General features: G+C 48.4%; 1 protein-coding gene across 1 annotated transcript; it reads left to right on the forward strand.

The window, feature by feature from the left end:
• Positions 1 to 1,413: 1,413 nt before the first annotated feature.
• Positions 1,414 to 18,207, forward strand: LOC110261292 (uncharacterized). Its single transcript, XM_084961625.1, has 4 exons — positions 1,414 to 1,713; positions 8,189 to 9,424; positions 11,724 to 11,850; positions 15,257 to 18,207. The coding sequence occupies exons 2-4, from the start codon at positions 9,410 to 9,412 to the stop codon at positions 16,693 to 16,695; spliced, it is 1,581 nt and encodes a 526-aa protein (XP_084817751.1). The 5' UTR covers positions 1,414 to 1,713; positions 8,189 to 9,409; the 3' UTR covers positions 16,696 to 18,207.
• The last annotated feature ends 3,274 nt before the right edge of the window (positions 18,208 to 21,481 follow it).

Genomic DNA, 21,481 nt, shown 5'->3' on the forward strand with positions numbered 1-21,481 from the left:
TGGAACAATAGGAAGTGTGACCTTCTACCTATTTACTGGCAGCCAGCAGGGTCTGGAATTCGGGGGCATTTAGAGCTTTTTATTAACTTCCTGGGTTCTGGGAGGGTTAGGTTGCATTTTCATCCTTTCATTGTGAGGTATAGGGAGGCGCTCCAGGAATCTTGAGCTCAGCCTAAAATTAACATCCTCCACCTAGGTGTGGGTTTAGTTCCCATAGAATAACTCAGAGATAATTCAGGAGCACCCAGGATCCTGCTTTAATCACTGCATGCACCGTTGTTGCTTGATTGCTCCTCCTTCGTTTCTGCATTCCCTTACTTCCTGATTAGCAACTATGTGACTCTGACTTTTGATACTCAAGGAGAGTCTAGGAGGCTGAAGCCTATTTCCCACAAACAGGAAGAGGGACATAAGAAAGGATTTGTACCGGGGAGAGTGACGGATCCTGCGTGGTTTCAACAGTGTCTTAAAATAAGCAGGAAGCAACAGGGTTGCACAGAAGAAACAGACAAGCACTTTCAAATCCTGAAAACCAGAGGCACCGGGAGAGTGCAGCCCTAGCCCCGCCCCCCGATCTGGCCCCGCCCCCGATCTGGCCCCGCCCGGGTCCGCTCTCTTTTACGTCTCTACGTCCCTCCCAGCCCAGGCCCCGCCTCCACGTCGCCCCGCCTCTCTCCTCCACGCTCACTGCGCAGTTTCCTGCAGACCCGGAAGCGGTTCCCGCGGAGCGAGGGTCACCCTACGAGAGCGTGAGTTTCATCTTTCTTGTTTAAACCGGTGTTTGCGGTACCCTGTCCCCCGTATCTGGGTCCGAGGCTCCTACTGATCCTAAAATCCCGGCCTTCGTCCAGCAGACGAAGTAAATGCAGGCGTCGCCGTGCGAGGCGGGAGGGGGAGGGGCTGCGGCTTCGCTTTCCTGTGGAAATCCGCGAGCGGATCCCTGCCCCTCGCGCCCCCTTGCCTCGGCGTCTCCGCCCCTGGAGGGCCGCGAGCCCACCGCCCCGCTGCAGGAGAGGCTCCGTCCTGCTTCTGGCCCCGGGATTCTGGAGAGCCCGCTCCGTTCCAGAAACACACCCACTTTCCTTCACCTCGCACACTCCACAGCCGGGATGTTCTGGTTCCCAGGCCCCTCGTTTTTAGTCTCTGTCTCTCCTCACCTTGCAGTTGGGGAAAAAAGCTAAAACGGGCCTGTCTTGAGACACTCAGAATTTTTCTGCCCCAAATTCTACCCCACTCGATAACGTGCTCTGTTACTGTGGAATTAATAAACGGGCATCTAATCCTTTCTGTTGACTAAACAGGTATCACCTAGAAGTTGAGAATTATGTTTTATTTGGCAGATAAAACTGAGGACTTGGGGTTGGTAGATGCACACTATTGCATTTAGAATGGATAAGCGGTGAGGTCCTACTGTACAGCACAAGGGAACTATAGGCTTTTGGATAAGAACATGGTAGAAGATAATATGAGAAAAAGAGCGTGTGTGTATGCATGGTTCACTTTATTGTACAGCAGCAGTTGGCACAACATTGTAAATCAACTTACAATCAAAAAACCAAAACTGCGGACTTAAGCCCAGCCACAGCCTCTCTGAGGGACTGCTCCCAAGAGGTGAAGGAGGAGCCGAGGGTGTATAGGAGTTTTGCAAAAACAAAACGAAAAAAGCCACAACAACAATCCAGTTAGTTGGCGCATCCAAAGATTCGTGTTGGAGTTCCCATCGTGGCTCAGCGGAAACGAATCTGACTAGGAACCATGAGGACAAAGGTTTGATCCCTGACCTCACTCAGTGGGTGAAGGGTCCTGCATTCCCCTGAGAGGTGGTGTAGTCTTGCAGACGCGGCTTCAGTCTGTCGTTGCTGTGGTTGTGGTGTAGGCCAGCGGCTATAACCCCTAGCCTGGGAACCTCCGTATGCTGCGGGTGTGGCACTTAAAAAAAAAAAAAAAGTTAAGTGTTAAAGAAAACCAGAAATGTCAAGTTAATGAATTTACTGCTTTTCAGTGTATGGGAAGGTGGTAAAGTCTGGGCTCTTGGAAATCCTTCCTTGGATGTGCACCTTGACTGTCCAAGGCCAGCATTCTGCTTTTCTCCATCCTGAGTCCCCTCAGAGTGCACAGTCCCAAGTGAGGCAGGGTGGGGAGGCTGCATCCACTGAGAGCCACCGCATCCTTTGTTTACTGATGTGGCAGGAGACATGCTTCATCCACATATCCCATTCCTGGTCAAGAGAACTCAGAAGTAGAAAAAGAGAAAAGAATGAAGGACAACCATAAACAGCTGGCACAGTGAAGGATAGATGAGGAACGTGGAAAGACACAGTACGAGTTATTATAAAACAATAAACCAGCAGCACGGGTTCCTTAAGGAATCACAATACAGGACTGGAAAAGTAGCAGAAACCACAGGGAAGTCCCAGCAAGCAAAGGAGAGGAATATTACTTTCTAGAGAAAAAGGGGGAAGGTGGGAGTAGTTGTTCTGCACAAAAGCCCATTGGAGGAAAGTGGACTTTTGGAGGCACAAGGTGTTTCTCATTGGCTGGGCTTGTTGCTGGACAAGGAGAATAATTCCTTTGAGGCCAGTCATTGATATCTTCCTGTTGGGGTTTGTATGCTGACTTCTAGTGTTAGTGCCTGAGGGCTTTACTGTAAGGCTTCCAGGCTTTTAAGTATACTGGATTCAGTTTGCTAGTATTTTATGAAGATTTTTGTATCTATATTCACCAAAGATTTTGGCCTGCAGTTTGTTTTTGTGTTAGTGTCCTTGTTTTGGGGCGTGTTCTTTTGCCTTCATTCTTTTGGAAGAGTGTGAGAAGAAGGATCAGTGTGAGTTCTTCCTTATATGTTTGGTAGAATTCACTTTCCGTTTTGTTTGTTTGTTTGTTGTTTTGTCTGAGTCTGCAGCATGGCAGAGTTCCTGCACCCTTACCTGCCAGGCCGTCAGGGAACTCCAAACTATTTCTCTTTTAAATTGTGTCCAGTTCAGACGGGGCCTGTGGGCTCTCTCCTCTTTGTTGGAAACATTCTTTGGAACCTAGTAAATAAATTTAGCTTATTCCGTTGTGTACTACTTGGTAAGGATGTTGGTGATCTTTTATCTTAACGGTCAAACCTAGTTTAACCGGTTAGTCGCATGTTTTTTCTCTCCTCCTCTTTCTTTTTAATCTGTTAAAATAGCGAGCTGTGAAGTGATAGTAAGCTGTTTGCCTCAGGTCCCCCTCAATTGTTCTCTGCAAGGGATGAAGGATGGGCTGCAGTGACTTGGAACCTTCTCCCAACACAGCCCAGCACGTCATGATGAAGAAGTTTGCTCAGAGCTTATTTCTATTTTTTGTTTTTGTTTTTGTTTTTGTGTTTTTAGGGTCCCACCCTCAGCATATGGAAGTTCCCAGGCTAGGGGTCAAATCTGAGCTACAGCACAGCCACAGCAACACCAGATGGGAGCCGCGTCTGTGACCTACACCCCAGCTCACGGCAACACCGGATCCTTAATCCACTGAGCGAGACCAGGGATCGAATCTGCATCCTCGTGGATACTAATCAGATTTTGTTTCCACTGAGCCACAGCAGGATCTCCAAAGTGGGGCCTTTTATTTCTTTCTTTCTTTTCTTTTCTTTTTAGGGCCTCACCTATGGCATATGGGAGTTCCCAGGCTAGGGGTCAAATCAGAGCTATAGCTTCCAACCTACACCACAACTGCAGCACCTCAGGATCCTAGCCGCATCTGGTGACCTACACCACAGCTCACAGCAACACTGGATCCTTAACCCACTGAGTGAGGCCAGGGATTGAACCCACATACTCATGAATACTATTCGGGTTCTTAACCCACTGAGCCACAACAGGAACTCTGAAGTGGGGTCTTTGAAAACTCAGCTGAAAGGTGATTTTCCTTAGGGAGAGGTTGTTGGGTCTATTGGCAAAACACCAGGTGAGAGTTTATAAGGGGACCATGATTTAGGGAAAGAGCTTTGAAAAATCAGAGGGCAGTGACATTACAGTGACACACCTACAGTAAAAAGGCTTATCCTTGGGATTGTCTTTCTTTTCTTTTTGTGTGTGTGTGTGTGTGTTTTAGAGCCGTGCCTGCAGCGTGTGGAAGTTCCCAGGGGAGTCAAATCAGAGCTGCAGCTGCTGGCCTACATTACAGCCATAGCAATGAGGGATCTACACCAAGTCTGTGACCTGCCCCACAGCTCACAGCAATGCCAGATCGCCAATCCACTGAGCAAGGCCAGGGATCAAACCCACATCCTCATAGATACTGGTCGTTTTCTCTGTGCCACAACGGGAACTCCTTTTTTTTTTAATTGAAATACACAGCATTCTCAATGTTGTGTTATTTTCAGGTATACAGCAAAGTGATTCAGTTTATATGTATATATTTTTTTTTTTAATTTTTTTTTTGGGGGGGGAGGTCTTTTTGCAGCACATGGAGGTTCCTAGGCTAGGGGTCTAATTGGAGCTGTAGCCGCCAGCCTACACCAAAGCCACAGCAATGAGGGATCCAGGCCGCGTCCCTACACCACAGTTCACGGCAACGCCCGATCGTTCACCCACTGAGCAAGGCCAGGGATAGAACCCGCAATCTCGTGGTTCCTAGTCGGATTCGTTAACCACTGAGCCACGAAAGGAACTCCTAAAATTTTTTTTTAGTTGATTTACAGTATTGTATCAATTTCAGCTCTACAGCAAAATGACCCAGTTATACATATAGATAGATAGATAGATATACTTTTTCTCTCATGTTGTCTCCCATCATGTTGTTTTTTTTTATTTTTGTCTTTTTTTTAGGACCACACTGTGGCATATGGAGGTTCCGAGGCTAGGGGTCTAATCGGAGCTTCACCTTTTAGCCTACGCCACTGCCACAGCAATGACAGATCCAAGCCACCTCTGCGACCTATGCCACAGCTCACGGCAACACCGGATCCTTAACCCACTGAGCGAGGCCAGGGATCGAACCTGCAACCTCATGGTTCCTAGTTGGATTGGTTTCCACTGCACCACGACAGGAACTCCGTTTGTGGTTTTTTGTTTGTTTGTTTGTTTGTGTTTTGTTTTTTTGTGTTTTTTTTGCCATCATGTTCTATCCCAAGAGATTGGCCATAGTTCCCTGTGCTGTACAGTAGGACCTCATTACTTATCCATTCTAAATGTAATAGTTTGCATCTTCCAACCCCAAACTCCTCATCCATCCCACTCCCTCCCTCCCTCTCCCCCTTGGCAACCACAAGTCTGTTCTCTATATCCATGAGTCTGTTTCTGTGCTGTAGATAATGTCATTTGTGCCATACTTTAGATGCCACATATAAGTGTTATCATATGGTATTTGTCTTTCTTTTTGTGACTGACTTCACATATTATGAGAATTTCTAGTTACAATTGTGTAGCTGCAAATGGCATTATTCTCCTTTTTATGGCTGTGTAGTATTCCATTGTATATATGTACCAAATCTTCTTAATCCATTCTGTTGATGGGCATTTAGGTTGTTTCCATGTCTTGGCTATTGTGAATACTGCTGCAGTGAACATAGGGGTGCATGTATCTTTTATATATTCTTTTTCAGATTCTTTTGTTGTTGTTGGCTGCAGCAAGTAGCAGCTTGATGTGGGCTCTCAGTTCCCAGACCAAGAATTGAACCCAGGCCACAGCAGTGAAAGCACCTGAATCCTATCCACTAGACCACCAGGGAACTCCCTCTTTTTCATATTCTGTTTCCTCATAGGTTATTACAGAATATCGAGGGAGTCTCTTTTGTGGCTCAGGGGTGATGAACATGACTATCCATGAGGATTTGTGTTCAATCCCTGGCCCCGCTCAGTGGGTTAAGGATCTGGTGTTGCCATGAGCTGCAATGTAGGTCACAAATGCACCTTAGATCTGGGGTGGCTGTGGCTGTGGTGTAGGCTGCAGCTCCAATTTGACACCTAGTCTGGGAACTTCCATATGCCATGGGTGTGGCCCTAAAAAGACAAAAAAAAAAAAAAAAAAAAAAAATCGAGTATAGTTCTCAGTGCTCTAGTCCTTGTTGGTTATCTGTTTGATGGTTGTGTGTATCTGTTCATCCCGAACTTGTAATTTATTCCTCTCCACCCCTCCTTCCCCTTTGGTAACCATAAGTTTATTTTCTCTGTCTGTGGGTCTATTCCTGTTTTGTCAATAAGTTCATTTATATCTTTTTTCTTCCCCCCCTCGGACTCTGCATCACACATTTGCCTCTCTGTCTGGCTCACTTGACTGAGGGTGCCCATCTCTAGGCGGGACTGACCTTCACAGGATGCAGCTCACCTCCCCTGCATCCAGGCCAGTGGTGATTTCTGTCTCCTGGTCGCACAGACCCTCACAAACACCGTCCCAGCGCAGCCGGGCAGCCGCAGGGCCAGGTGGTCCAAACTCACTTTGGAACAAGGCTGCGTCTTCAGTGAGGAGCAGCAGAGGGTCCTGGGTACTGCTGAGGAGAGGGAGGGGAGTGCCTCTCTTAGGGCTTTCGGCCCCGGGAGTGGCAGGAAGATGCAGGGATCGGAGCAGGCATCCTCACAGGGCAGCCCTGGGCTCAGCAGTGACTAGACCAGAACAGGGTGAAGTCACGGGGTCATAGCTACTAATTTATCTATCTCTCTGTTTATTTTTAATTTTTGATGGAGTCTTATTTATTTATATATTTTGTCTTTTTAGGGCCGTACCTGTGACATATGGAAGTTCCCAGGCTAGGGAGTCCAACAGCCACAGCCACAGCCACACCAGATCTGAGCCGGGTCTGCAACCGACACCACGGCTCATGGCAACACTGGATCCTTAACCCACTGAGCGAGGCCATAGATGGAACCCACGTCCTCACGGATGCTAGTCAGATTCGTTTCTGCTGAGCCACGACCGGAACCCCTGGAGTGGTGTTTAGAGAGAGGCAAAGTTTTTTCCCGCCCAGCCCATGCTGGCCCCCAGCACATACTTCTGCCTTTTCTCCATCATGTTGAGAACAGCAGGCGCTTCTCCCGAGGGATGAAAGTGGTTTGTCTGTGCCTCTCCTGTGTGTCCCTCCCTTCACGTCCTCTGCCTTCCTTGCTAATGTTCTGTTCAGACACACGCACTTGCTGCTGTTCAGCTATCAGTTCGCACAATCCCAAGACCTCGCGATCGGGGGCTGGGGCTGTTGAAGCCACCATCATAGCAAGGTGAGAATTCATGCCCCGGCAATGTTTCTCCACTGAGGAGTCTGGGCAGCCAAGAGGCCCCTTCTCTTTCTGCCGGGGATGGTCTCTTGCATTGCTGACGGGACCCTCCTCTCATCCTGTGGCCATGACCATGGATCAGCTCACTGCAATTCTGGTTGACCTTGCCCTTGTCCCCACCCTCCCTCTTTTTCGTCTTTTTAGGGCCACACCTGCGGCATATGGACGTTCCCAGGCTAGGGGCCGAATTGGAGCTGCCGCTGCCGGCCTCCACCACAGCCACAGCAACACCGGATCCTTAACCCCCTGAACAAGTCCAGGTATCAAACCTGCATCCTCATGGAAACTAATGGGGTGCTTAACCTGCTGAACTGCAGCGAGAACTCCCTTCCACCGTTTGAGAGGGAGGAGAGTGCTCTGAGTGAAGACTTCTGGCCTGAGCTGCCTCCTCTGCTCCTGGGCAGCTCCTCCCTCTCTTGGGCTGGATGCTTGTCAGTCTCCCAAATGCAGGCCAGGCCAGAGGGCCTGCAGGTATGACCTGGTGTGTCGCTGACTCTGCACTTGGGCTCCAGGATGCCAGCCCCACTCCGTCTCAGGACAGTTGGGCATCCTTCCTCCGGTGCATCTGCAACTTGTACATCTCAGGAGTTGTTTTGGTATTTTGGGGGGGGGAATATGTTTGTTTGTTTTTTGTTTTTTTAATGTAGTTGATACACAGTGTTCCTTTCTGCCGAACAGCAAAGGGGCTCAGTTATCATGTATTCTTTTTCTGCCTCTTTTTTTGTTTTGTTTTGTTTTTTAGGGCCGCACCCGAGGCATATGGAGGTTCCCAGGCTAGGGGTCAAATTAGAGCTACAGCTGCCGGCCTACACCAGAGCCACAGCAACGCAGGATCTGAGCCATGTCTGCTACGTACATCGCAGCTCACAGCAACACCGAATCCCCAACCCACTGAGCGAGGCCAGGGATTGAACCCGTATCCTCATGGATCCTAGTTGGGTTTGTTAGCCGCTGAGCCACAAAGGGAACTCCCAGCTTTTTTTTTTTAATTGATGTATAGTTGATTTACAGTGTTGTGTTAGTTTCATGTGTACGGCAAAATCATTCAGTTATACAGATATATACACATATCCTTTTGCAGATTCTTTTCCCTTGTAGATTATACAAAATACCGACTGTAGTTCCCTATGCTATAAATAGGTCCTTATCAGTTACCCCTTTTTCTGGCTGCACCCACGGCATGAGAAAGTGCCTAGGCCAGGGACTGAACCTGTGCCATAGCAGTGACTGAGGCGGCTATCGTGACAGTGCCAGATACTTAACCCACTGCACCACAAGGGAACTACTGGGTTTGCTTCCTTGGGACTCAAACCAGGGTTCACATTAAATGGATGAGGCATATACATGTTTTGTGCTTCCTGATTAGAGATTTTCCCCAAATAATTGGGTGGAGCCTAGGCCCCAGTAATGTTAAAAGTGCCCCAGGGGATTCCAATCTGGATCCATCCTTGAGCAGCAAGGCTCCGGGTCCTCCCAATCCTGAGGCTGAGATCTGGGCTGAGGGGGCAGGGGCTCTGCTCTGCACAGGGATGGAGCAGGGCTGGTCTGTGACCTGCAGGGGGTTGTGGGGTCCAGCTGAGGTGCCCACGGCTGCAGTGTGGGTGAGGGCCTCACCAGGAGGGGAGCATGATCTCAAGAGAGTGTGGGCACCCTCCCCTGTTGGTCTCCATGGGAGTCTCCTGTCCTGAGTCCCTCCTGGGACCGTGGGCAGCAGAGGCCCGTCTCTTCCACATGGTGACCTCTCCCCTGTGTGTGTGGTTGTGGCACAGGAAGGGGGCATGATGATCCTGAGCATTTAACAGCATCTTTGCAACTTTTTTTTAAAAATTCATTAATTTTTTTGTCTTTTTAGGGCCCCACCCTCAGCACATGGAGGTTCCCAGGCTAAGAGCTGAATCAGAGCTGCAGCCACCAGCCTACACCACAGCCACAGCACTGCAGGATCTGAGCCGCGTCTGCGACCTACACCACAGCTCACGGCAACACTGGCTCCTTAACCCACGAAGCAAGGCCAGAGATCGAACCCATGTCCCCATGGAGACTAGTCGGGTTCATTTCTGCTGAGCCACAGAGAGAACTCCAGCATCTTTGCACCTTTCAAGCTCAACCTCTAAAGACTCAGGTTTCCTGAGGAAGAAGTCCAGAAGAGGAGGAAGAGGAAAGAAAAGGCGTCCCAGATGGCGCTCTCTCAGGTAAAGTCATATTCTCAGTCTTGCTTTTTCAGTCTGTCCTTCCTGGGATGCCCTTCTTTGGACTCACTCATCTTGTCTGAAGTGTCCTGCCTGACACTGTCCATTCCCAGTCACCCAGGGCCTGTCCCCTCCACTTAGACTCCAAGTCCCCATGACCCAGTGACCCGTAGCTTGTGAAGAGACTTTATGGTGGTCAGAGAGAGACAACTCTTGTTCTATTAAATTGAAGTGTATGCATGAGTGCCTGGATACACAGCCCATGGTTTTTATAAAATACATATTATTTCTAAATGGCATATGTTATTTCGTTGTTGCAATTATATCTTAAATAGTTTTCATTGCCTTACATTTCTTTTCTACGCTCACATTTATGAGTTGAAGAGTAATGGGGAGTTCCCGTTGTGGCCCAGCAGTAATGAACTGGATTAGTGTCCATGAGGACACGTGTTCGATCCCTGGCCTCGTTCAGTAGGTTAAGGATCCGGCAGTGCTGTGAGCTGCGCTGTAGTTGGCACATGTGGTTCGGACCCTGTGTGGCTGTGGTGTAGGCCTGCAGCTGCAGCTCTCATTAGACTCCTAGCCTGGGGGCTTCCATATGCTGTACGTGCGGCCCTAAAAAGACAAAAAAATAAAAAGAGTAATAGGGAGAGCAACGTTTATGTATGTGCGTGCATGTGTGCATGACATTTTATGTAGTTACATTTTTTGTGTGTCTTTTTTGAGGGCCACACCCGTGGAGTGGTGTATGGAGGTTCCCAGGCTCGGGGTTGAATTGGAGCTGCAGCCACCAGCCTACACCACAGCCACAGCAACGCCAGATCTGAGCCACGTCTGCGACCTATACCACAGCTCATGGCAATGCTGGATTCTTAACCTGCTGAGCAAGGCCGGGGATTGAACTTGTGTCCTCATGGATGCTAGTCAGATTCGTTTCCACTGAGCCAGGACGGGAACTCCAGTTAACAAGTGGTTAAGCTTGAACTTGTTTTAACTTTTCTTAGGGACCCCTCTGTCGGTGTACTTTGGATGCTCTTACATAACTTAAATTCTTTAGGTTTAATTCTAGAACCTAAACACTTGGCTTTATATGCATGCTCTCCTATATTGAGCAGTTAGACCTAAGGCAGGTTAGTTAGAAGGTCTGTGATACAGTTGTCTCTTCTGTCAGATGGATGGGACTGTATCTTTTTAAATTTTCCATCGTATTTTTATATTAATGCATGTAGAGCATCTGAGTAATGCTTAGCACATGAGATGTGTTCAAACTCTTGCTGACATTACTGTCACCGTTACAGTTGTAGACTCTGAAGTTTCTTTCAAGCCACTGTGAACATTGTCATCTCTGAAGATGTCACTTTAGCTCCCCAGACACTGAGTGTCACTTGGTGTATGGAGCCTAATATCTCACATTTCTATGTAGATAATCCCGAGTCAGTGTTGTGTGTGTGTGTGTGTGTGTGTGTGTGTGTGTGTGTGTGTGTGTGTGTGTGTGAAGATTTCTTGTATTGCCCACAAAAATGGGGACTCCACCCTGACTCAGAGGCTCTCATAACCTCGTGCAGAGAAGTATAATAAGTCGAAATTCAGGGCACATAACCTGCTCAAAAATACATTAAGTGAAGGAGTTTCCCATTGTGGCTCAGTGGAAACAAATCTGACTAGTATCCATGAGGTGTTGTGGGTTTGATCCCTGGCCTCACTCAGTGGGTCAGGGATCCGGCATTGCCATGAGCTGTGGTGTAGGTCGCAGATGTGGCTCGGATCCTGAGTTGCTGTGGCCGTGGTGTAGGCCGGCAGCTGCAGCTCCAGTTTGACCCCTAGCCTGGGCACCTCCATATGCTTTGGGTGCAGCCCTAAACAGCAAAAAAAAGAAAAAAAAAAAAAGAGAGAGAAAAAAAATACATTAAGTGGATCTATAATAACACTCACTTCAATTGAATCGATCCTTACACCTCTTGCCTCTTCTCATTTTGTGTAAAAATAAGAACTCTTGGAGTTCCCATTGCAGCTCAGCAGGTTAAGAACCTGACATAGTATCCATGAGGGTGCAGGTTCCATCCCTGGCCTCATTCAGTGGGTTAAGGATCCAGTGTTGCTGTGAGCTGCGGCCTGGGCCACAGAAGTGGCTCAGATCTGGTGTTGCCATGGCTGTGGTGTCAGCCTTGCAGCTGCAGCTCTCATTTAACCCCTAGCCTAGGGACTTCCATATGCCACAGGTGCGGCCCTAAAAAGAACCAAAAACAAAAAGAAGGAAAGAACTCACCTCGGGGTCTCTTGATTAAATGTGTTTTCCTTTCAGGCACAGTTGACCTTCAAGGACGTGGCCATCGAGTTTACTCCGGAGGAGTGGGCCTGCCTGGACCCTGCCCAGAGGGCCTTGTACAGGGACGTGATGCTGGAGACCTACAGGAACCTGCTCTCCGTGGGTGAGCATCGCTTCCTCTAGAAATTGGGATCTGCGCTTGGGTGTCTGTGCATTTTCCCGTGTGTGCCTCTTGGGAGCCCCTGCCTTGCCTGATGGAGCTCAAGGCCCTGAGGACTCAGACCTGAAAAGCTTCATGATGCAGCTCCTGGACGTGAAACTTGTCCTTTCTTCACACAATCTTCCCATTTCATGCTCACGGGTGATGCCAGAGCTTAAGGATGCATAAAACCTTACAGAAAGCTTAAAGTAGCCGCTTCCTTCTTTTCTATGGCTGTGCTTTCGATTGCGTCTTGGAAGAGAGCTTGATGTCTGCTTGTCTCCTGTGAGCTGTGCGTTTGGACGCGGGCGGTGAGGGAGGTCCCTGCATGGCTCAGCAGGTCCGACTAGGATCCGTGGGGATGCAGGTTCCATCCCCGTCCTCGCTCAGTGGGGTAAGGATCCAGAGTTGCCACGAGCTGTGCTGTAGGTCACAGATGCGGCTCGGATGGGACATGGCTGTGGCTGTGGCGTAGGCCGGCAGCTGTAGCTCTGATTCCACCCCTAGCCTGGGAACCTCCATGTGCTGTGGGCTCAGCCCTAAAAAGACAAGAGGAAAAAAAAAAAAAAGAAGTAGGCCGTGTGCAGCTTGATGGTGTGATGCGCATGTGCATTGGGAAAGGGTTCCCAACAGGTTAGGTACCCTGTACGTGACCTCATTCATTCACTGACTGACAGAAGCCCTTAGAGCTCTTACTCGGCACTGCCTCTGCAGTCCTGTTAGGCACTAGCTCTTCAGACCTTATGCATCCTATGACTGAGGTTTTGTACGCTTTTACCAGCCTCCCCATTTCCGTACCCCGTAGCCCCTGGCAGCAATTATTCTACTCTGTGTTTCTTTCTTTCTTTTTTCTCTTTTTTTTAGGGCCGCACCCACGGCATATGGAGGTTCCCAGGCTAGGGATCGAATCGAAGCTGTAGCCACTGGCCTCTGCCAGAGCCACAGCCACGCGGGATCCGAGCCGCATCTGTGACCTACACCACAGCTCATGGCAATGCCCAATCCTTAACCCACTGAACTGGGCCAGGGATTGAACCCATGTCTTAATGGATACTGGTCGGATTCATTACTGCTGAGCCACGATGGGAACTCCTCTGCCCTGTGTTTCTAATCCTGGTTTCTTGCCTCATCGTTGTACTCCTTCTCTTTTAAATCTCTTCCTTTTTGCCCCATGCCCTAGAGTTAAGAAAGGGACAATACTGGAGTTCCCCTTGTGGCTCAGTGATTAACGAACCTGACTAGTATCCACGGGGACGCAGGTTCGATACCTGGCCTCGCTCAGTGGGTTAAGGATCCAGCGTTGCTGTGGTTGTGGAATAGGCCAGCGGCTACAGCTCCGATTCGACCCCCAGCCTGGGAACCTCCATATGCCACGGGTGCAGCCCTATAAAGACAAAAAAAAAAAAACAAAAAACAAAAAACACACTGTCTAGATGGATCTAAAAATTGTCATACTCAGTGAAATAACTCTGAAAGAGGAAGATACGTATCATATTATATAACTTATGCGTAGAATCTGAAATATGATAACAAACTTATTAACAGACTCATAGACATAGGAAAACTTTTGGTTACCAAAGGGAAAAGGCAGTAGGAAGGATAAATGAATTTAGCATTGGCAGATAGGAACTACTATATATAAAACAGATAACAAGTCCTACTGTATAGCACAGGGAACTGTATTCATCTTTTTTTTTTTTTTTTTTGTCTTTTTGCTATTTCTTTGGGGCCGCTCCCACGGCATATGGAGGTTCCCAGGCTAGGGGTCTAATCGGAGCTGTAGCCACTGGCCTACGCCAGAGCCACAGCAAAGCGGGATCCAAGCCGCATCTGCATCCTACACCACAGCTCACGGCAACGCCGGATCCTTAACCCACTGAGCAAGGCCAGGGACCGAACCCGCAACCTCATGGTTCCTAGTCGGATTCGTTAACCACTGTGCCACGACGGGAACTCCTCATCATTTTTTTAATTTAGTTTTTATTAAAGTATAATTTATTTACAACACAAGGAATTATATTCAATATGCTGTCGTAAACCATAATGGGAAAGAATATTTTCAAAAAAAAAAGAACACATTGTCTGGACCTATGGGCAAGTTAGTGCTGTTGGAAGGCTTAGCATATTCCATGTTTTATAGTAAAGGCTCAGAAGTTCCTCTGTGTAGTAAGATAGGGCAACCTTCTGTCGTGTTTTTACTTATTTTTTAATTTTTATTTTAATTATGTATTTATTTTTTTTAGGGCCGCACTCACGGCGTGGGGAGGTTCCCAGTCTAGGGGTCGAATCGGAGCTGTAGCTACCAGCCTCCACCACAGCCACAGCAATGTGGGATCCTTAACCCACAGAGCAAGGCCAGGGATCAAACCCTCGTCCTCATGGGTACTGGTAGGGTTTGTCACCAATGATCCATGATGGGAACTCTCTCTTTACTTTCATAATGACTTAAATGATAGCTTTTCAGTGTGTGTTCTGCACTGTAATTCCCACCATGTGCTCGTGTTGCAGCCTGGCCATTCTGAGTGGCCATTCATGACTGATATTCAGAGAATTATCTTTTGTAACATTGTTTTATTAAATCCTTCTTCATTTCCACAGTGCAGTTATGGTTTTCCAATTTCCAGTGGGCGTTTATGTTACTCATTAGTTAAATTTGTTGTGGCTCATTTACCAGTAGAATGCTGTGCCTTAGCATTTATCGGTGCACATTAAATATGCACTTAATGGGTATAGTATTTTTATTTCTTCTAATATGAAACAGCCATGTTTTCTGTGAAATGGTATGTGATTTGGGGTCATGTGCAAAAATACCCCTTTCAGGGCTAACTTAAGTTTGCACCTTGTCTAGTTCCCTTCGTGGCTCAGCGGTTAACGAATCCACCTGGTATCCATGAGGATGCGGGTTTGATCCCCGACCTCGCTGAGTGAGTTAAGGATCTGGCCCTGCCATGCGTTCTGGTGTAGGTCGCAGATGCGGCTCGGATCTGACTTTGCTGTGGCTGTGGTGTAGGCTGGCAGTTGTAGCTCGGGTTAGACTCCCTAGCCTGGTAACTTCCATATGCTGTGGGTGTAGCCCCAAAAAGCCCCCCAAAAACAAACAAAAACAAAAACTTGTACCCTGTAAATTTTTCAGCCATTGATTGTGTGAAGTAGGCTTCCCTAAATTAATTTGAACTGCATGTAGCCACCCTTTTTTATAAGAGAATCCTGTCCTTTTTTGCGTGTCCACAAATTGAAGATCACGCTCACAGCGTTTATTTACTCTTCACAATCCATCGTCCTTTCCGTGTAATCTGAAGTTCTCCGCTTTGAAGTGTTTATTTAGCAGCGGGTAATTAACAGGAAGCGCATGGTTCTCTATGTCTCGTAGATGCCGCTCCCAAATGCGTGACCAAAGACTCGCCACCCCCGAAAGAGAAGAGTCACGCAGGGGAGACCGTGCCGACCGTGTCACTGCAGACACCCGAGCGCGGGGACCCCAACCCCAAAGACGCCGGCTGCCAGGAGATCCAGCAAGACAGGCATGACTCCGACGGCCAGTGGCGAAATGACAAAAGGAATCACCAAAGAGCACCCGTGACCCCTAAGAAAAATCCACCTGGCAGAACAGATCCACGTGGTAGAAGACACGCAGGAAACAAGCCTGTCTCGAGCAGCCTTGGCCTAAGCTTTCGGTCACACGTGGCTGGACTGCAGGTGTTCCAGACTGAGGAGCAGTTTTATGAGTGTGGTCAAGTTGCACCGACAGACAGCAACGGCTCCTCATTTTCTGTGCTGGAGAGCGTGCTTCCTAGGGTCCATGCCAGCCTTCCTCCCGAGTATGGCAGGGATTTCTGGCTTTCCCCGGCACTCACAGCCGACCAGAAGGCACACGTCGGGGAGAAAGCCTACGCATGCGATGGCTACGACGAGGCCCTGACCCACAGCTCCCGGCCCACCAGCCACCAGGCGATCCTGGCGGGTGTGAAGCCTTACACGTGCGAGGCGTGTGGCAGAGCCTTTGCCCAGCGCTCACACCTCACGAGGCATCAGGTGACGCATTCAAGAGGGAAGCGGCACGAGTGCGAGGCGTGCGGTAAGGCCTTCAGTTACAGTTCGCACCTTGTCCGCCATCGGCGCATTCACACCGGGGAGAGGCCGTACCCGTGTCACGAGTGTGGCAAAGCCTTCAGCGTGTACTCGAGCCTCATTTACCATCAGGTCGTCCACACCCGAGAGAAACCTTACAAATGCAAGGCCTGCGGCAAAGTCTTCAGTCAGAGCTCAAGTCTTACCAATCACCGCAGGATCCACACCGGAGAGAAACCGTACAAATGCAGTAAATGCGGCAAAGCCTTCAATCAGAGCTCGCATCTCACCCGCCACCAGGTGATGCACACGGGCGAGAAACCCTACAAATGCGACGAGTGCGGCAAGGTCTTCACCCAAAACTCAAGCCTGGTGAGTCATCGGAGAAATCACACCGGGGAGAAGCCCTTCCGGTGCCACGAGTGCGGCAAAGCCTTCAGCGTGTATTCCAGTCTCACTTATCATCAGGTCGTGCACACTCGAGAGAAGCCTTACAAGTGCAACATATGCGGCAAGGTCTTCAGCCAGAGCTCAAGCCTGCCCAGTCACCGCCGAATCCACACTGGCGAGAAGCCGTACAGATGTGATCAGTGCGGCAAGGCCTTCATCCACTGCTCCAACTTCAACCGACACAAGAAAATCCACACCGGCGAGAAGCCGTACAAATGCAACGAATGCGGCAAGCTCTTTACGCAAAACTCCAGCCTTGCAAGTCATCGGAGGATTCACAGCAGGCAGTGACCTCACCAGCATAATGAGTGTGCCAGAGCCTTCCGGCGTGAATTGCCAGCGGAGTCCACACTGAAGAGAGACCAGGTCCCTGTTGTGTGCACACCCAAGGGCTGCGGACTTGCTGTCTTCACTCAATGTCAGGATGTGCCTCTCTCCTGAGACTGCAAGAATGTAACCTGCACACAAAGGCTTTTACTCACAGATCAAAGCTACATTGGGAGTTCTTGTCGCGGCGCAGTGGAAACGAATCCAACTAGTCTCCGTGAGGATGCGGGTTTGATACCTGGCCTCGCTCCATGGTGTAAGGATCCAGCGTTGCCGGGAGCTGTGGTGCAGGTCGCAGATGTGGCTCGGATCCCACGTTGCTGTGGCTGTGGTGTCGGCTGGCGGCTGCAGCTCCAAATCAACCCCTAGCCTGGGAACCTCCATATGCCTGCGGGTGTGGCCCTGAAGTACAAGCCAAAAAAGCCCCCCAGAAAACTACAGAACATCACAAGGTCCCCGCTGGAGAGCAGCCTTCCAAATGTAATGAATGTGGGAAGGCTTTTTATTAAACCTTCAAGCCTTCAGTGTCAGAGTATTTATACTAGAGAGAAGCCCAGACAAGTTTACTGAATGTGGAAAGGCCTTTCAAGCCACGTTGTCCCCTCAGGAGTCACCAAAGAATTCATAATAGAAAGAAAGCTTACAAATGGAAAGAATATTTTAAATTTCTTCGTGACTTTTCACACCAGAATCCACATCAGAGCATTCATATGAGGAGTCATAGATCTCAAGGTCTCCACCTTTCACCTGAGAAACTGCAGAATAATTAAAAGTCCAGGGCGCTCCCTGATGTCCTAGTGGCTAGGGATTCGATGTTGTCTCTGCTGTGGCGTGGGTTCGATCCCTGGACTGGGAACTTCTGCATGCCGCGGGTATGGCCAAAAAATAAGTCCAAATATGTTAAAACTTAGATAAAGATAGAACAAACATATAGAGGTAGATCCTGAGGATATTATCCCTTGGTTTTTCTTGTCTAAATCTCTCAGAGTTTTAAAGTCCTATAGTTTTGCATTTCGTATTTAAAGCTGTGCTCAATTTTGAGCTAATATTTGTACAGATGTGAAGTTTTGTTGGCATTTCATTTTTTTTCTTTTCCCTTTTTTGGGAAAACCAGTTGAACCAGTGTCATTTTAAAAGCTCTTTCCTCACTTTGCTTGGTACCTTTGTCAAAATTCAGTGGGCAGCACTTGTCTGGGGCCCTTTCCAGGTTCTCTGTTCCCTTGGCCTGTGTGTCTTACTCCGCAAATACCACAGTCTCGGTTACTTTTTACCCGATTAGAAGTCTGGAAATGAATGAGCCCAACCAGTTTATTCTTCTTCAGGTGTCCCAGCTTTTCTAGTTCCTTTGCCTTTCCTTATGAATTTTAGAAAAATCCCACTTGTGTCTACAAGATATCAGTAAAAAGGGCAGTAAGCCTGACTCAGTTGCTCGTCATTTCTGTGTCACCCTTTCCAATAAACGGCTGTGGTCTCTGGTTGGTTGTGTCATCTTTGGTTTCTTCGACCAGCATTTTATGGTTTTTAGTTCAAAACCGTGTCAGTGTTTTGTTTAATGTATTTCTGCTGCTTTGTTGAATAGTCACAGATGTTACTGTATTTTTCGTTTCAGTTTCCACATGCTAACTGCTGCCGTATAGAAATATAATAGATGTTTGAATGTTGATCTTAGCTCCTCAGAATTTACGAAGCTCACTGACGCTAGAGATTTTTGTAGGTTCCTTGGGCTTGTCAGTATACATCACTTCATTAGTTTCCTGATGCAGCTTGCCGACGGAAAGTCAGTGGACTCTCAAGAAGAAAAGGGAATTTTATTTGAGCCAAACTGAGGATTAGAACCCAGGAAGCAGTGTCTCAGAAAGCCGCGAGAAAGGTTCCACCTGTTGTAAGTGGAGGCAGAATCAAGTACGTTTTCGAGACAAAGGCTGGTTCGTCGAAACCACATTTTTACGTGAAGTTCACCAAGGCTGTGTAGCACAGGCAGGCAGGTTCAAAGTGAGCAGCAAATCACCACACAACTCTCCAGAGCTGTTGAAAGAATGCTGTTTAAGAAGTTACCTTGCTGGAGTTCCCGTCGTGGCGCAGTGGTTAACAAATCCGACTGGGAACCATGAGGTTGTGGGTTCGGTCCCTGGCCTTGCTCAGTGGGTTAAGGATCCGGCGTTGCCGTGAGCTGTGGTGTACATTGCAGACGCGGCTCGGATCCAATGTTGCTGTGTCGCTGGCATAGGCCAGCAGCTACAGCTCCAATTAGACCCCTAGCCTGGGAACCTCCATATGCTGTGGGTGCCGCCCTAAAAGGACAAAAGACAGGAAAACAAATAAGTTACCTCACTAGTAGTTCCCATCCTGGCGCAGCAGAAACGAATCCAACTAGGAACCATGAGGTGAGTTGTGGTGTAGGTTGTAGACGTGGCTTAGATCCTGTGTTGTTGTGGCTCTGGTGTAGGCTGTCGGCTACAGCTCCGATTGGACCCCTAGCCTGGGAACCTCCACATGCTGTGAGTGTGGCCCTAAAAAGACCAAAAAAAAAAGGAATGTTGGTTGTAAGGTAAGGTTTCGTGAGTGTTCTTTATTGAATCAAGAAAGTTTTCCCTCCATTCTTAGTTGTCTGAAAGTTTAGATTATAATCGAGAGTTGAATATTGTTAAATGCTTTTTCTACATCAGTTGATAGGATCGTGTGATTTTTTTATTTTTTATTGCAACTTATTGCTATTGGGATTTACACTTGTTTTTTTAAAAACATTAGAACAGCCTTCTATCCCTCCAATAAACCCCATTTGGTCATGGTGTACAATTCTTTCTATATATTGTTGATTTCTAGCCCTAATTTTTTTTTTTTTTTAATTTTAGGGCCACACCCATGACATATAGAGGTTCCCAGGCTAGGGGTCGAATTAGAGCTACAGCTTGCGGCCTACACCACAGCCACAGCAATGTGGGATCTGAGCCATGTCTGCAACCTGCACTGCAGCTCCCAGCAACGCTGGATCCTTAACCCACTGAGAGAGGTCAGGGGTCGAACCCACATCCTCATGGATCCTGGTTGGGTTCGTTAACTGGCTGAACCACGACAGAAACTACCCCCCCCTTACTCTTCAGTGCTCCCTGAGGGACTGGCTCCTGGGCTATAATCCTCGGTGGATGGAATAAAATTTTCCATTTCTCTGTTAGATCAACCGTTGGTTAATTTTCCTCTCACACCACAGTATACATAGCTTCTTTCTCCCTCTTAAACTGGGCATATTACCTGTTTTTGTTTTGTTTTGTTTTTGGGCCAAGCCCTTGGCAGGCAGAGGCTCGGGGGCCAGGGATCACACCTGCACCACAGCAGTGACCCACAGGAGTGACAATGCCAGGTCCTTCACCTGCTGAGCCACCAGGGAACTCCTATTGTACCTGTTTAAAAGGGATGCAGTAATTTTCTCTCCACTAGCATTAAAAAGAAGCCGCAGCAGCCTGAGCTCCGATTGTGCGGATACTGTCATCCTTCCTGAAACGAGGTAAAGAGCAGGGTGGGAGCAGGCCTCGCTGGGCTGCTGAGGACTTGGGCTTGGTGGGCCTGCAGCTGATAGGTTTTTTTCTTTTTTTAACAATTTATTAATCACTCGCAATGTTCTAGGCATTTTTTTTTTTTTTTTTTTTTTGTCTTTTCATCTTTTTGCCTTTTCTAGGGCAGCTTCCCATGGCATATGGAGGTTCCCCACCTACACCACAGCTCACGGCAACGCCAGATCCTTAACCCACTGAGCAAGGCCAGGGATCGAACCCGCAACCTCATGGTTCCTAGTTGGATTTGTTAACCACTGCACCACGACGGGAACTCCAGCTGGTAGGTTTGTCTGAAGGGGAGGGAGAGTGTGTAGAGTGTTGTCGTCCCCCCCCCCCAGGCTCTCTTCCCTCTCCTCCCCTTTCCCCGTTCCTTCCCTCCCCTCCACTTCCTCCCCTTTCCCCTCCTATCACCCTCCACTGCCCCGGCCACCCCTCCTCCTCTCCATTCAGTCCATTCAGGGTGGCTCTGCCTCCACCTCGAGGCCACTGCCCTTCCCTGCCAACCCCCCCACCCCCGGCCCTGTCCTCTCCGCTCCGGGATCCCACCCCTGCCGCACTGTGCTTTCCCCAACCTGGACCAGCTCCTCCTGTGCTGACTCTTGTTTTCTCCTGAGTGATGTGTGCGGTCCTAAAATAAAACACCCAAAAAACAAACAGCAAAATGTGGTCAATAATAAAATACTCTTTAGCCTTAAAAAGGAAGGCTAGTCTGACCCGTGCTACAGCATGGATGGACTTTGAGGACCTTATGCTCGGTGAACTAAGCCAGTCACAAAAGGACAGATATTGTTACGATTCCTCTTATGTGAGGCACCTGGAGCGGTCAGCTCCATAGAGACAGAAAGCAGAATGGTGGTTGCCAGGGGCTGAGGGAGAGAGAAATAGGGAGTTACTGTCTATTGCACACAGCCTCAAAAAGCATCCTAGAGCCAGTGGTGTTAGTTGCATGATAATATCAGTGTATTAACGCCACTGACTGTACACCTAAAAAGAGTGAAAATGTTAGATCGTACCTGTATTTCATCACAGCTTAAAAATACTGTTTTTTTTTTTAAATCCCAAGATATCTTTTTTTCTTTTTAGGGTCGCACCTGCAGCATATGTGGTTCCCAGGCTAGAGGTCAAATCCAGGCTGCAGCTGCACCCCTACACCACAGCCACAGCACTGCAGGATCGGAGCTGCATCTGAGAACCACCAC

Source organism: Sus scrofa, chromosome 6, assembly GCF_054392235.1.
Source record: "Sus scrofa isolate SSC_HxYL_T2T_F1_AM1 chromosome 6, Sscrofa_HxYL_maternal_Yorkshire_Landrace_v2.0, whole genome shotgun sequence".
In the NCBI taxonomy this organism is placed as follows: domain Eukaryota; kingdom Metazoa; phylum Chordata; class Mammalia; order Artiodactyla; family Suidae; genus Sus; species Sus scrofa.